The 15,063-nt window shown below is 32.8% G+C and overlaps 1 protein-coding gene across 1 annotated transcript; it reads left to right on the top strand.

The window, feature by feature from the left end:
• Window positions 1–4,429: 4,429 nt before the first annotated feature.
• LOC123918553 (heat shock cognate 70 kDa protein 2) lies at window positions 4,430–7,293 on the top strand. The gene is made up of 2 exons (XM_045970632.1): window positions 4,430–4,867; window positions 5,364–7,293. Exons 1-2 carry the CDS (start codon window positions 4,654–4,656, stop codon window positions 7,097–7,099), a joined length of 1,950 nt encoding a protein of 649 aa, XP_045826588.1. The 5' UTR covers window positions 4,430–4,653; the 3' UTR covers window positions 7,100–7,293.
• The last annotated feature ends 7,770 nt before the right edge of the window (window positions 7,294–15,063 follow it).

A 15,063-nucleotide genomic window follows, 5' to 3' on the forward strand; every position in this document is an offset into this window, starting at 1 on the left:
AAAATAAAAAAGGAAAATGCTAACTAGTGCCCCCGGGGCACTAGTTAAGGATACTAATTATAGTAAAATTACATTGAAACTTGTGTAGTCAATGTTTGTAAAGTATAAAAAGTGTCATTTCCAATGCAAAAATTGCTTTTTTTGTATCCTTAACTAGTGCCCCGGGGGCACTAGTTAGCATGACCCAATAAAAAATGGTGGAGTAGAGAAAGTGGTGGGGTAGAGTGTTGAATGAAAAAACTATTGGAGAGGATAAAAGTTGAATGTGTGTTAAATGATTAGGTGGAAGAAAGAGAAAATGATGTGGAGTGTTGGGAGTTAAAAGAGTAGGGCTCTGTTTGGTAACACAAATAAGCTAGCTTATAGCTTATTATATGAGCTTATAAGCTTGTTTCAAAAAATTAGAGGTGTTTGGTAACAAGCTTTTTGTACTAGCTTATAGCTTTTTTTCAGATGCTATTTCAAGTAGCATTTGAGCTTATAGCTTATAGCTTTTTACACTATATTCCATTTTTACCCTTTAATTTAATAACTACCCACTCTAAAAAAATAAACTACCCACTATCAATTATGTAATTTTATATTTAATAACCACTTTAAAAGCTAATTTTACCAAACACTTTAATTTCAATAAGCTAGCTTTTCAGCTATCAGCTATAAGCTAGCTTTTCAGCTATCAGCTAGCTTATCAGCTATCAGCTAGCTTATAGCTTATTTTTACCAAACAGACCCTAGGTGTTGAATGTTTAAACCATTGTAGATGGTCTTACTGAAATTCACATGGGTCCCATAAAAAAATGTGGATCCATATAATTTTTATGAGATTCATATAAATTTTAACCAATAAGAGAGTGTGTTTGTTAAAGAGTGTGTTGCTAGCATTATTCTTACTTACTAGTTACTAGTACTAACTTACTATTACTATGAAGTCAAAAATGGATCTTGAGGTTGATTTTCTCTCATGTTTTTCGTATGTTTATCAATTTAACTGCAATATTGAATAAAAAATTGAGAGGAGTTTTTAATGTAAAAAATTAGAGTAAAATTATTCAATTGTGAGATTGATGGCACATGAAAAACATGAGAGAAAAACAATTGAAAAGAATCATTTTTTATGGAGATGACGTTGACGGTTGTTTGTTTGGGAGGATGATTTGGTGTTTGAATGTTGCTCTATTTTGGATAACATTGTTTTGCAAATAAATGTTTCGGATTCTTTGAGGTGGATGATTGATTATGATGATGGCTACTCGGTTAAATGTGCATATAATCTTTTGACGTAGAGGGATTCTTCATTACACCGTGATTTCATCCGAAACAAATTAATTCATTTAAATGTATGATTTTTACTTGGAGGTTTCTCTGTGATAGACGTTCGATGAAGGACAATCTATTTCAGCATGGTTGCTTACATAATGTTTCATTATACTGTTTATTTGGTTGCGAGTTAGTTGAGAATTCTAATGTGAATATGAATTTTTGGTTCGTGTTGGAGTGCTCTTAATAATTGGTTAGGAGGGAATTGTGTACCTAACATTGCTATTTCTCATGCATCTCAAATACTTAGGCTCATTATTTTCAAAAAAGATGCTCGTGTTTATTTTCAAAAGATTTGGATAGCTTATTGGTGGACAATTTGGAAAGAGAGAAACAATCGTGTTTTTGATGCAAACGTGTTAACTATTGATAGGTTGATCGATAAAATAAAAGTTCAAATTTGGTGGTAGTTGAAGGAAAAAATGATAAAGACTTTAGTTTTTAGTTAAATCTTTGATTGATAAATCATTCGGTAGCGATTTTTTTTTTTAAGAAGCTAAATTAGCCCACCCAAATTGGCGCCAGAGAGAATCGAACCTCATACCTCAAGAGGAGCACACTCCCAAATTCCAAGCCAATACCAATGCACCAACCCAAGTGGGTTCATATTCGGTAGCGATCTTGTGATATTTTTGTTTTCTGATTGGTGACTTAGTTGTGTTTTAAACTTTATTTTTATTCTCATAGGCACGTCTTGTGCTTGAAATATTTTTAATATATTTTTATTGGAGTATACAATAAAGATGCACAAATACATTAATTTTTTTAATTTTTTTTATAATTCGACATATATATACTAGATATGTTAATAAAACTTTTAATATTCTTTTTTTATGCATGTAGACCAGATTAGAGTTGCCAAACGGGTCGGACCGATGGACCAGACTGACCCGATGATCCATTTATTATTGGGATACGCATTAAAGAGCCCGACCTTATGTGGACTAATGGGTCAGCTCGGCCCATTTCATTATTTTTGTGTGTTTATTCAATATTTTTAATCACTTTGATGTATTAATTCCTCGTAATTACCAATTTTATGGAGATATGATTTGATGCAAATGCAAATAATTTTTGCATCAACACTAAATATCAATTAAGCTTAGTTTGATTACTGGAAAAAAATATTAATCAAATTAATAAATTAGAAACTTAATTTGTTAATAAGTTTTAGGTAAATATACTATTTTTTATTAAAATTACACATTTAAATATATTTTATATAATAATTTATCAAGTAGATGATAATTTTTTATTGATATTTTTTTACAAAAATGACATAAATTTGTTTATATATAATGTTTCTGTAGAATGTTTCTATCAATTAAACTATGCTCCCGAAAATAAAATTCATATTTTTTTGGCTCTTGCTAACGGGTGCCTTTATTTTGAAAATAAATGGAAATTTGATTTTAAAAAAAAATATATTTTGACTAAAAATAGTTATATAAAATTAAATATTTAAAAACCTGTTATATAATAGTATTGTTAAAATATAAGTGAAATTATTGTGTTAGTTATTTCTTATAAACTTATTTTTTCAAATTTTTATGTTTCAGTGACAAATAATGGACCGTGTATATTTTTAATGAAAAAAATTAGAAATTTTATTAGGAATATTTATGTTAATTTAGTAAGTTTGATACTAATTAACTTTATTATATTATTACTAATGGTTAATAGTAAACTTTGCAGTAATATTGTTTATGTTTTGTTTATAGAAAAAAATATTCATGATTCTTTTTTTTTTTTTTTATGAAAAATATTGTTTATGTTTTTTTATTTATTTATTTTATATTTATATTTTTATGCGTTTTCTTCATATTTTTTCTAGAATTTTTGTATTGACTAAACTTTCTATAATTTTTTATTATTTTCCCCCCTTATTTTTATGTATAGATTGTTATGTTTTGTTCATATCTATAATATGTTTTGTTCATATTTTTAAGCATATTATCTTTCTATATATTTTTTTGTAAAATTACAATGAAGGATATAAAACTTGGAACGTGGTTAAAATTAATAAGGATAAATTAGTAACTTTGGTGGTAATCGATTTTAATATATTTATAATAGATTTTTTTATTGACTAAATTTTCTATAACTTTTAATTGTTTTTTTTTTCTCCTCTTTAGATTGTTATGTTTTATTCCTATCTATAATTTATTTTGTTCCTTTTTTTAAGCATATATCATCTTTCTAAAAAAATTATAACTATTTTTTTTAGTAAAATTACAACGAATGATATAAAACTTGCAACATAGTTAAAAGTAATAAGGATAAATTAGTAACTGTGGTGATAATCGATTTTAATATATTAGTAATAGATTTTCTATATCTAAGTAGGTTAGCTTTCTTTATTTTTTTAACAAAATTACTACTTTTTATATAAAAAAAATAAAATATTACTACTTGTTTACCAGTAATAAAATTTTCTACTTGAATTTTAATCCGATCATTATTAATAAATACTGATTGGTCAGTTATATAAAAGTCACGGTCGATAGCCAATGGCGCGGGAAAACTGATTAAATAAAACAAAAATATTACGCATTACGAAAATTAACTGCCACACGTCAACACTCAACAGCTAGTTTGAGAGGTGAAAGTGAAACACTCCAACGCGCGTGACGTTTCATCATCAGAAATTTCTCGAATCACATAGACCAAGCTAGAGAAATCCCACATATCACAATTTAAATTTTTAATTATAAAAAAATTTCGTCAAAAAAAATAAAATTTAGGGTATGTTTGGTAAAAATAAGCTATAAGCTAGCTGATAGCTGAAAAGCTAGCTTATTGAAATTAAAGTGTTTGGTAAAATTAGCTTTTAAAGTGGTTATTAAATATAAAATTACATAATTGATAGTGGGTAGTTTATTTTTTAAAGTGGGTAGTTATTAAATTAAAGGGTAAAAATGGAATAAAGCGTAAAAAGCTATAAGCTATAAGCTCAAATGCTACTTGAAATAGCATCTGAAAAAAAGTTATAAGCTAGTAAAAAAAGCTTGTTACCAAACACCTCTAATTTTTTGAAACAAGCTTATAAGCTCATATAATAAGCTATAAGGCATAAGCTAGCTTATTTGTGTTACCAAACAGAGAGCCTTAGATAAAAAATTCTACCGTCCAAATAACAAATCTAACGGTTCAAAAACCACTATCTCGAACATTCCCGAGAATTCGAACTTTTCCTATATTAACATAGTACTTCCCTCTCTTCTAACTCATCAAAGAAAAGAAAAGAAAAAATCACATTCGCTTCAATTCACTCTCTTCTACATTCTAAAACCCTAGAAATTCTTTTGTTCAAGAAAAGCGATTTTGTAAAAGAACATGGCTGGAAAAGGCGAAGGTCCTGCTATCGGAATCGATTTGGGAACAACTTATTCTTGTGTTGGTGTTTGGCAACATGATCGTGTTGAAATCATAGCAAACGATCAAGGTAACAGAACTACTCCTTCTTATGTTGCGTTCACTGATACAGAACGTTTGATCGGTGATGCTGCCAAGAATCAAGTTGCTATGAACCCTACTAACACAGTTTTTGGTAAGTACTTTTACACCTTGATCTTTTAATTTTAGCTTTTATTTTGTTCTAGGTACTTTCCTTTGATGCTTAAATATTATGAAATTTATTAGATCATAAGTTGAGCTTCCAATACTCTGTTTTATTTGTTCTGTAATTGTTTATAACTGTTTTTGTATTGGTTATGCGATTAGATTGTGTATTATTAGAGCATAGTTTAAAATATCCAGTGATCTCTATTTAGTTAATTTTCTTAACATAAAATTGTTGAATAATTGTTTTTACATTAGATGTGCAATTAGGGTGAATATTATTGTAGCATGAGTTTTTAATTTCCAATTTTCTGTTTCTTAATTTTTGTATGTAAAGTGGAAAAAATTAATTTTACTGTTCATTAAAAGTAGAAAAATTGTGATTAATCTGTTTTTTAAAAAAAAAGTGATTAATAATTGTTTATTGGTTGTGATTAAACGGTCTATTATTTAGTGATTGTGCTGATTTTAATTGGTAATTTCAGATGCTAAGCGTTTAATTGGAAGGAGATTTAGCGATGCTTCGGTACAGAGTGATATGAAATTGTGGCCATTCAAGGTGATTCCTGGCCCTGGTGATAAGCCAATGATTGTGGTGAACTACAAAGCAGAAGAGAAGCAGTTTTCTGCTGAAGAAATATCTTCAATGGTTCTTATGAAGATGAAGGAGATTGCTGAGGCTTATCTTGGTACAACTATTAAGAATGCTGTTGTGACTGTGCCGGCTTACTTTAATGATTCACAACGTCAAGCTACGAAAGATGCCGGTGTGATTTCTGGGCTCAATGTGATGAGAATCATTAATGAGCCCACTGCTGCTGCTATTGCTTATGGTCTTGATAAGAAAGCTACCAGCACCGGTGAGAAGAATGTTCTTATTTTTGACCTTGGTGGAGGGACTTTTGATGTTTCTCTTCTTACCATTGAAGAAGGTATTTTTGAGGTGAAGGCTACTGCTGGTGATACACATTTGGGAGGTGAAGATTTTGATAACAGAATGGTGAACCATTTTGTTCAGGAATTCAAGAGGAAGAATAAGAAGGACATTAGTGGAAATCCTAGGGCACTTAGGAGGTTGAGAACTGCATGTGAGAGAGCTAAGAGGACACTTTCCTCTACAGCTCAAACCACCATTGAAATTGATTCTTTGTTTGAGGGTATTGACTTTTATACTACCATTACTCGTGCTCGTTTTGAAGAGCTTAACATGGATTTGTTTAGGAAGTGTATGGAGCCCGTTGAGAAGTGCTTGAGGGATGCTAAGATGGATAAGAACAGTGTCCATGATGTTGTTCTTGTTGGTGGATCTACCAGGATTCCTAAAGTTCAACAACTTTTGCAAGATTTTTTCAATGGCAAGGAGCTGTGCAAGAGCATCAACCCTGATGAGGCTGTTGCTTATGGTGCTGCAGTTCAAGCCGCTATTTTGAGTGGTGAAGGTAATGAGAAGGTGCAGGATCTGTTGTTGCTTGATGTTACTCCTCTCTCCCTTGGTTTGGAGACTGCTGGAGGAGTCATGACTGTGTTGATTCCGAGAAACACAACCATTCCTACCAAGAAGGAGCAGGTGTTTTCAACCTACTCTGATAATCAACCTGGTGTGTTGATTCAGGTCTATGAAGGAGAAAGAACAAGGACTCGTGATAACAACTTGTTGGGCAAGTTTGAGTTGTCTGGAATTCCTCCTGCTCCTAGGGGTGTTCCTCAGATCAATGTCTGCTTTGACATTGATGCCAATGGTATTTTGAATGTCTCAGCCGAGGACAAGACCACAGGCCAGAAGAACAAGATCACAATTACTAATGACAAGGGTAGGTTGTCTAAGGAGGAGATTGAGAAGATGGTACAAGAAGCTGAGAAGTACAAATCTGAGGATGAGGAACACAAGAAGAAGGTGGAGGCCAAAAATGCTCTCGAGAACTATGCCTATAACATGAGGAACACAATCAAGGATGACAAGATTGCTTCTAAGTTGTCTGCTGATGATAAGAAGAAGATTGAAGATGCCATTGAGCAGGCTATTCAATGGCTGGATGGAAACCAACTTGCAGAGGCTGATGAATTTGAAGACAAGATGAAGGAGTTGGAGGGTATTTGCAATCCTATCATTGCTAGGATGTACCAAGGTGCTGGTGGCGATGCTGGTGGAGCCATGGATGAGGATGGTCCTACTACTGGCAGTGGAAGCGGTGCTGGACCCAAAATTGAGGAAGTTGATTAAGCAGTATTTTGGTTGCGGGGATGGTTGTTTAATGATTTTGCCAGGACTCTTTTGAAATAGTATTGTAATAGTATGGTTTGATTTAGGTAGCTTAGGGTACTTCTTTTATTCGAATCAACTTAATGTACTTCTATCTTGGTGGTTTTTCATTGTGCTTGTTTTCAAATTTTAACGCGAGTCCTGGTTTAGGTTTATATTCTGCATTTTGCTTATTTTGAAGTTTTGGTTCATGGCTCTCAAACTGACAAACAAGCAATAAAAGTTCTATTTTGCAAACGTTAATCATGGTTGTCTTTTTAAGAAAATAGCCTTAAAATTGCTTGAGCTTGATCTAGTGCTATGAAGTTGTCAAATAAGGCTTTAGGCTATTTCACATGAGCAGACACTTACTCAAGTTATGCTTGAGTTAAATAAACAAATCCTCTCAGACTAAACTAAGCTAAGCCAATCAAATGCTTGAGTTGAATCAGCCTCATTTAGGCACACTCATGCCTTCAACATTAACTTACCAAGACAGAATTGTGGTTGTCACTTGTAAAAAGTTGCAATGCTTAGTTGTAGGTGAACCTGGTTTGTTAGTTGTAGCAATTAGATGTAGGATATATATTCTGCTAATTATTGTCATTGCTTACATTCTATATATATGGATGCTTGAATGGATTGATGTGAATTGCAACATTAAACTGACAGGAAAAACCTTTACTTTGGCAAAAGCAATTTAATTGGAAACAATGCAGCAAAAACCTTTCCTTTGGCAAAAACATAATCAATTGGAAACAATTCAAACCGATGAAGTAGAAATAAAACTCCAAATTTGTAGCTTGCAGGGAGAAAAACACTAAGGATGTACAACTTATGTAAAACCTGTAGCTTCTGATGCCTATACCCCAAATCCCTCTTTAAACACAATTGAAAACTGATGATGGAACATTAGAAATCCTGAGAGGTGTGAGCAAACTGATATTTCTGCTTGAGGAGGATGCATTAAAAAAAAAGTAACTGCGTGAATTATTGTTTAAGCTTCTATTCTTCATTTTGAATATATGCTCATGGTTCCTAAACTGTTTCAATTATTCTTTGTCGTAACGGCTGGACACCTAATGTCATGTTTATATCTGTATCAATTTAGTAGTGTTTGCTGGAATTTTAATTAGTTACAAAATTCGCAGTGTGGTCAGCTCTTCTATTTGGTTTTGGTTTGGCTTTTAAAGTTGTAGCAGGTTGATGTTCGAGAGCTTATGATACCCCGAAAAATGTACTATTTATTTAGTTAATTTAGCCTATGTTTTTGTTATTTATTTTTACATTTTCGTCGTATCACTATGATATTTTTGTGTTTTTCAGTCACTTGCTCCGGAACATACTAAAAAAAATACATTGATCAAAACAAAGAAAAATGAATCAAAAAGAGACAAAAAAGCCACACAAGTGCAGCCCAAATGAGCTACACGTGCGCAGCCCAACACACAAAGCCTGTGGCGCCCGCCACCACCCATGTGCTGCCCATCACAACAAGCTTGTGGCGCCCGCCACAAGCCTTCTTCAGCAAGGCATGATCTCCACCATCCATTCCATCGTGTGGCGCTCGCCACACTTGCAATCGGTCTCACATCGGCCAGTTTCTGTTTCTTACCAGTCTCCATCTAGTATAAATATGGCGAGCGCCACACGATGGAATGGATGGTGGAGATCATGCCTTGCTGAAGAAGGCTTGTTGTGATGGGCAGCACATGGGTGGTGGCGGGTGCCACAGGCTTTGTGTGTTGGGCTGCGCACGTGTGACTCATTTGGGCTGCACTTGTGTGGCCTTTTTATCTTTTTTTAGTCCATTTTTCTTTGTTTTGGTCAATGTATTTTTTTTAGCATGTTCCGGAGCAAGTGACTGAAAAACACAAAAATACCATAGTGATACGACGAAAATGTAAAAATAAATAACAAAAACATAGGTTAAATTAACTAAATAAATAGTACATTTTTCGGTGTATCAGCTTACCAGAAAAAGATAAATAACCTTTGTTGGCTGGAATCAGATGCCTTTAGTTTGAAGGTGCTTTTGATGCAATTGAGCTTTAGGGGCCTTAATTTTGCAGGGTTATTCAATAACAGCCTCTGCATAATTTTGCAGGTATTGTAGGAATTTTTGTTGTTATTTCGGTGTTTGCTTTTTGCTGCGTTCTACTTTTTTTGGTTGATTTTTTGTTTAAGGTTGCATTACTAATTTGAACAGGTTGTACTCTGGTGTGTGTTTCCTTCTCTAAGCATTTTGTGTTAGATGAAGGATTTTCTCATTAGCTTCAATCAATAATGGACATGGCATTATATAGCACTTGATGCAAGCACAAGGCAATAACAACATAACAAACAGGCTCAGCTAGCGCTAGCTTTAGCTCAAACTGCGCCTAACACACTGCAAGGCTCAACCTGCGCCTATTGTACACAACACAACTTACGCTCATGCTGCGCTTAACACAATACAACCTAAAGCTAAGCTAATGAATACTAACTAGTAACAAGTATAAAAGAACCTATAGCCTCATTTTCAGTGTTTAGAACTTCATATTAAAGTTTGGATTTGGTCGAACTCACTGCTATGTAAGACCTTTGGCGAACTTTCGAAGTTTTTTGTTTTATATTTTTTCTTATGACTACCTGTCTGTTGTGTTGTCATACAAATTAATCAACAAAAAATCATCAAATAGTCGCATTGTCTTACAAGCTAACCAAGTAGCAACATTGTCTTACAAATTAGTTTACAGTTTGCATTTTAGCTTTATTATCAAAATAATCAGTTCGTAGAGTTTCTTTCTCTCTTATATGTAGAGTGTAAGTTTTTTTTTTCTGTATTAACCTTGAGGAATGGATTTCGGTAATTTGAATTCTACTGCGGAATAAATAAAGTCTGACTAAGATTTGTTTCTCGAATTTGGGTTCTTCCGACAGGTTTATCTACGGAGGAATCATTAATCACTTGAGCTTAATATTTTGGTTTGTGTAAAACGTAAGTTGCTAGTGTGATAGTTTTGTTTGAGTGGTACAAAGCACTCAGCGAATTGGAAAACATGAGGCCTACCGTATACACTACACTTTGATAATTTGGTGATATTTTTTCAACAATTAACAAAAACGAGTCACATAAGATTTATACGTGGTATCAATAATTAATTTTTAATCAACTTTTACCCCTATTATCAAGGACATAAAGAGTTTGATCATAAGATTTGATTACACTCAAATCATGGGAAAATATTTGAGTAAACATAAGAGTTTGATCACACTCAAATCCTGTGATTGTACAAAAGTTTCTCAGAGGAATATGTAAGTCTATGAGAGTGGAGAGAGATTTACTGAGTTGTAATAAAGTTGTATTGAATCCTCAAATTCATTTAGGATGGAAGGGAAACAGGAGGAGTTACGTTTTATAGATCAAACTTGGCAAACAATTGTAATATAATCTAGGAGTGTACAAGACTTAATCCGGTTAATTCTTATTTTGTTTTGGACTGAATTTAAGCTCAATTCATGTTGACTTCGCCTTACTCGAAATCAGTGCAATGTGGCGGTGATCCAACATCATGTTCTTCTGTCTAACGGCCACAAAAGTTTATCTTTCTGTAACAGTTGATATCAGAATAATTAACATTTATGGTCAATCATGATTTTTAGCCGTTATTTCGACGGTCATTAATAATAAGGACGTCATATCGGTCTTCGTATGTATGGCCTTTGCTCCTTGTCATATCTGTACAGCCATTCGTAATTCAACGCCTAACAAAAGTAATCAAGTAAAAGAACCAACAAAGTACTAATATGTCTCGTGTTATTTTTATATGTTCGATCTGAGAATTAATTTTTCTATTCTTTTGAATTGAACTACTAAAGTATACTCGGTGTTATGTGTGAGAGACGAAAATAAAATTTTGTTTTGTTTTTTTTTTTTTGTCAAGTAATTAATTTAGTGATTAGAATTTTACCATGAAAGATGAATAAGTGAGAGTACTAGAGTTTGAACTTCGATTCTAGCATATTACATGTAATGTTTCTGTTAATTTAGCTACTTATTGCGAAAACTTTATTTTTGATTTAATTGTAATAGTTTTTTTTTATTGATAGGGTAATTTAATAATAATTGAAAAATAACCAAATAATATCGTCCCAAAATCGTTGTGAAGACTGGAGTGACCAATTGGTGTGAGGACTGGAGAATGAAGACAATGAAATGCATGATATGGTATTTGAATTAGTGGAGAGTATTTTGGTGTACATATTGTCCATGAATCACAATTCACATGTGAGGATAAGCATGCATGGATTTACATTTACTAGCAATCTGCATTGAATTCCGTAGCTGAACTTTACGAAGGGATTGGTGCTTTTGTTGCTCCAATATTCACTCAATCTCTCACGGCCCTCCTTGGCCCCGTTATTGATTTGTATGTTCTATTATTCACGAGGCCAAGCTGAGAAACAGAGCAGGTGGCGCCATTTCAATCGTCCCCCCATTTATGAGTACTCTCTTCGATCTTTAATATAAAAAAAAACTTTACCTTTTTAGATTGGTTAAAAAAAACTTATTGTATCTAGTCCATTATAGACTACATACATCAGATCCTCAATGACTAAAAGTAAAGTTTCTCGTATGTGCGCCTAAATTTTGTGCTCAAATGATTGTGGCTATGTAAAACTCCTCCTTTTTTGACTCACATTATTTAGAAGAAAACACTAGATTTATAATTGATTTTCTGGCCAAAAGAGTTGCAGAATTTTGCGAGACAATTTTTAATAACATTCACTTGAGAAGTAGAAGTTAGTTTCAAATTAAGAAGAGGTTTCCAATTATCACTATTAACTTTATTTTGTATCAAGTGACCAAGACGTTCACAATACAATCCGAAGGGATAAGGAGATATAGGATCATCTTGACGAAGATCTCTAAAAATATAAAAATGAGGAGTTGATCTACCATTTCAATTTATAGAGATAGTGATCGTAGAGTAACAAGCTTCAATAACCTATTGGAGTTTAGAAGAGAGGTTAAGCATCCATAAATGTATTTTTTCTAAAGTTCCAATTTAAACTATCCGAGGCCTATTCCCTTGTTCTAGGTCAAGGTTCATTATCATTTAACCTTTCTTGCCTTTCAAGTGAGTCGTGGTAAGAGTTGCTTCATGTGATGAAATCAAAATGTATATTAGTGTTATTAAAAATTGTGTGTAGATTGATCTAATAATTGACCCTGAGAGACAGTGGTGAAGGCAAAGTATGTTGAAGGGTTTCAACTAAATCCCTATTAACTTGAAAAAAAAAAACACATATATCTCTATATATTTTGCATTTTAAATCTTCTACTTGTTTTTTTTTTAACCGAAATTTTCTTCACCTATTTTTTTAACCCCTAAATTTGGTCATGGCCATGCCACTGCTAGGTGGATATATTACTTATTCCAAAGCTCGAATCATACGCATCATCTTTTTTTAACTTATTTTCTCTTATAATTTCGGAGAGAAAAATAATATATTATTTCTTCCGAAAACTCATTTTAAACACCTATTTTGACTTATAATTTGAGATAGATAAAATAATATGCAAGAGAAGATACGCACAATGCAACACAACAATCAACAAAAAAGAGTGTTATTCTTCGTAAATAATCTACAAAGCATGCACCCTGAGCAACCATTATGGATGTGTTGTTGGGCCGTGGGGGTTGTGGAACTTATATTGGAACCTGAACAGACAAGTGATATTTTTGACACCGTACAATTCCACCTAAAACTTTAATGCATTAAATTTATGTACCATCTCACTTATAAACTGTTCAACATTAACTCTTCCAACCAATGTGAGACTTAACTCACATTTAATAGTTCTCAACATCTTCTCTCAAGTATGAATCTCTCAATGCCACAATCCATCACCACTCACTAGCTTATTGCTCCTCAATCGACCACTGATACCATTGTTGAACCGTGAAGGGGAACCTCACTGGATTGGATCGAAATATTGAGTCTTGAGCAATCACAAAAGTGATTTTTAACACCACACTTTCAATAAACATCTTAAAACATTAAGTTTATGAGTCATCTCACTCAACTTCAACCTTCCAATCAATATGAGACTTAACTCACTTGATAGATTTCAACATATATTTAAGGAAATTAGATGCTAAGAAAAAATAAATCTTTTAGACATTTGTCTAGCACTTATTATACAAATGTTTTACGGGTGTTGGACACCGATCCATAAGTCTGGCAAAAGAAAACAATCTTTTTTAAATAATTATCTAAATTTTACGACAGATATCATACAAATGTCAAATACAGATGCATATCGTACCCAATAACTCGTACACAATAACACGTCTAATCTTAAAAAGAAAATGCTAAACAGTACCCTCGGGGCATTAGTCAAGCATACTAATATGAAAGTTTTACCTTGAAACTTGTGCATTTAACACATTAAAAATATAAAAAGTCATTTTTCTAGCATTAACTTTATCATTTAATTTTCTTTTTTAGCATGCTTAACAAATGCCTCGGGACCACTCTTTAGCATGATCTATCTTAAAAATGTCTGTACTTCCTACTAAACATTTATTCTTCCAAGACACACAAGACAGAACACAACAATCAGCAAAAAAGCCCGTTATTCTTGAGGAGTTGAATAACATGGATGAACAGAGTACCTATCAAATCGTGATTAACACCCTGTACTGGGTTGGTTGACCGCGTGTTTTAGCAGGCAACACAACAATGACATTAATGGCGAATACATCCAACATCAACTTGGTGTTTTGGCTTAGTAATCTGCATGCCTCAACCCACTCCCACCTTAACACGTGTCTTTTTTACCTGAAACACGCATCTTCCTCGCATCACATGCATCATCCCCCACACAATTTCGTTCTTCTTCTCTAACCATTGCATTTTCAGAAGACTGAAATTGGAACCTGTATTATCTGGTTACATCTATGTTTCTCCTCCTACGCACGGTAGTTTTTTATGCCTTGTGGAGTAGCATATGTGATATACTCCTCATGGAGTACTAGTACACTTCTTTCTGTAATGTACTTCTTCGTTTTGTTTAATAGGATTTTATGAACCTGCGGTTTTTAAAAATGTAATTTTCTAGTTTATTACTAAAAAAATGTATGGAACATCAGTAAGTTTAACTCTCGGTTAAAAGGGAATATACTTACTCCGGTCCTTATTATAAGAAGAAATATACTTTATATATTCATAGAATGTTGGATGTATTTGGTCTTTATTATTGACTAGATACATCCAATATTCTATGAATCTAAAAAGTAAATTTCTTCTTATAATAATGACCGGAGGGAGTATAAGAGTTGGAATTCGAATTTCAGACATTCAACTTATCCATCTTTTAAGGTTGTAATTTATGTTAGAGATAATATAAAACCGTTGATGTGACCTTATCCTAACAACTTAAGCTTTTGGAATAATCGGTTATTTGACATGGTATTAGAGTCTCTATGACTAAGTGGTCTAGAGTTCGATCCCCGCTCCCCTCACTTTCTGATTAAAAAGTGGAATTTAAGCATATGGTAGGTGGACCTATGCATTATCCACGCTTCAAGCCCAAGTGGGTTCTTGCATGAGGGGGCGTGTTAGAGATAATATAAAACCATTGATGTGACCTTATCCTAGCAGCTTAAACTTTTGGGATAATCGATTATTTGACAATTTCTAGCCACTAAACTCTATGACTAACATAAAATGTCCGAATGTTTGCAAAAAAAGTAAAATAAAATAAAAAATGAATGGGTGTAAATAAGCAAATTACAAAGCCATTTTTATATGAATGATTTATTTCTTTTCCAGATGGAGATTTACATAATTATTTTAAAAATTAAATATAGTATAAATAAAGTTGTCTTGTTTAATTTCTTGCACCCCAATTTTTGTAATTTTAAAATTAAATAAGTATAATTAGAGTATTTTGT

This window comes from Trifolium pratense, linkage group LG3, assembly GCF_020283565.1.
Source record: "Trifolium pratense cultivar HEN17-A07 linkage group LG3, ARS_RC_1.1, whole genome shotgun sequence".
Lineage (NCBI taxonomy): Eukaryota > Viridiplantae > Streptophyta > Magnoliopsida > Fabales > Fabaceae > Trifolium > Trifolium pratense.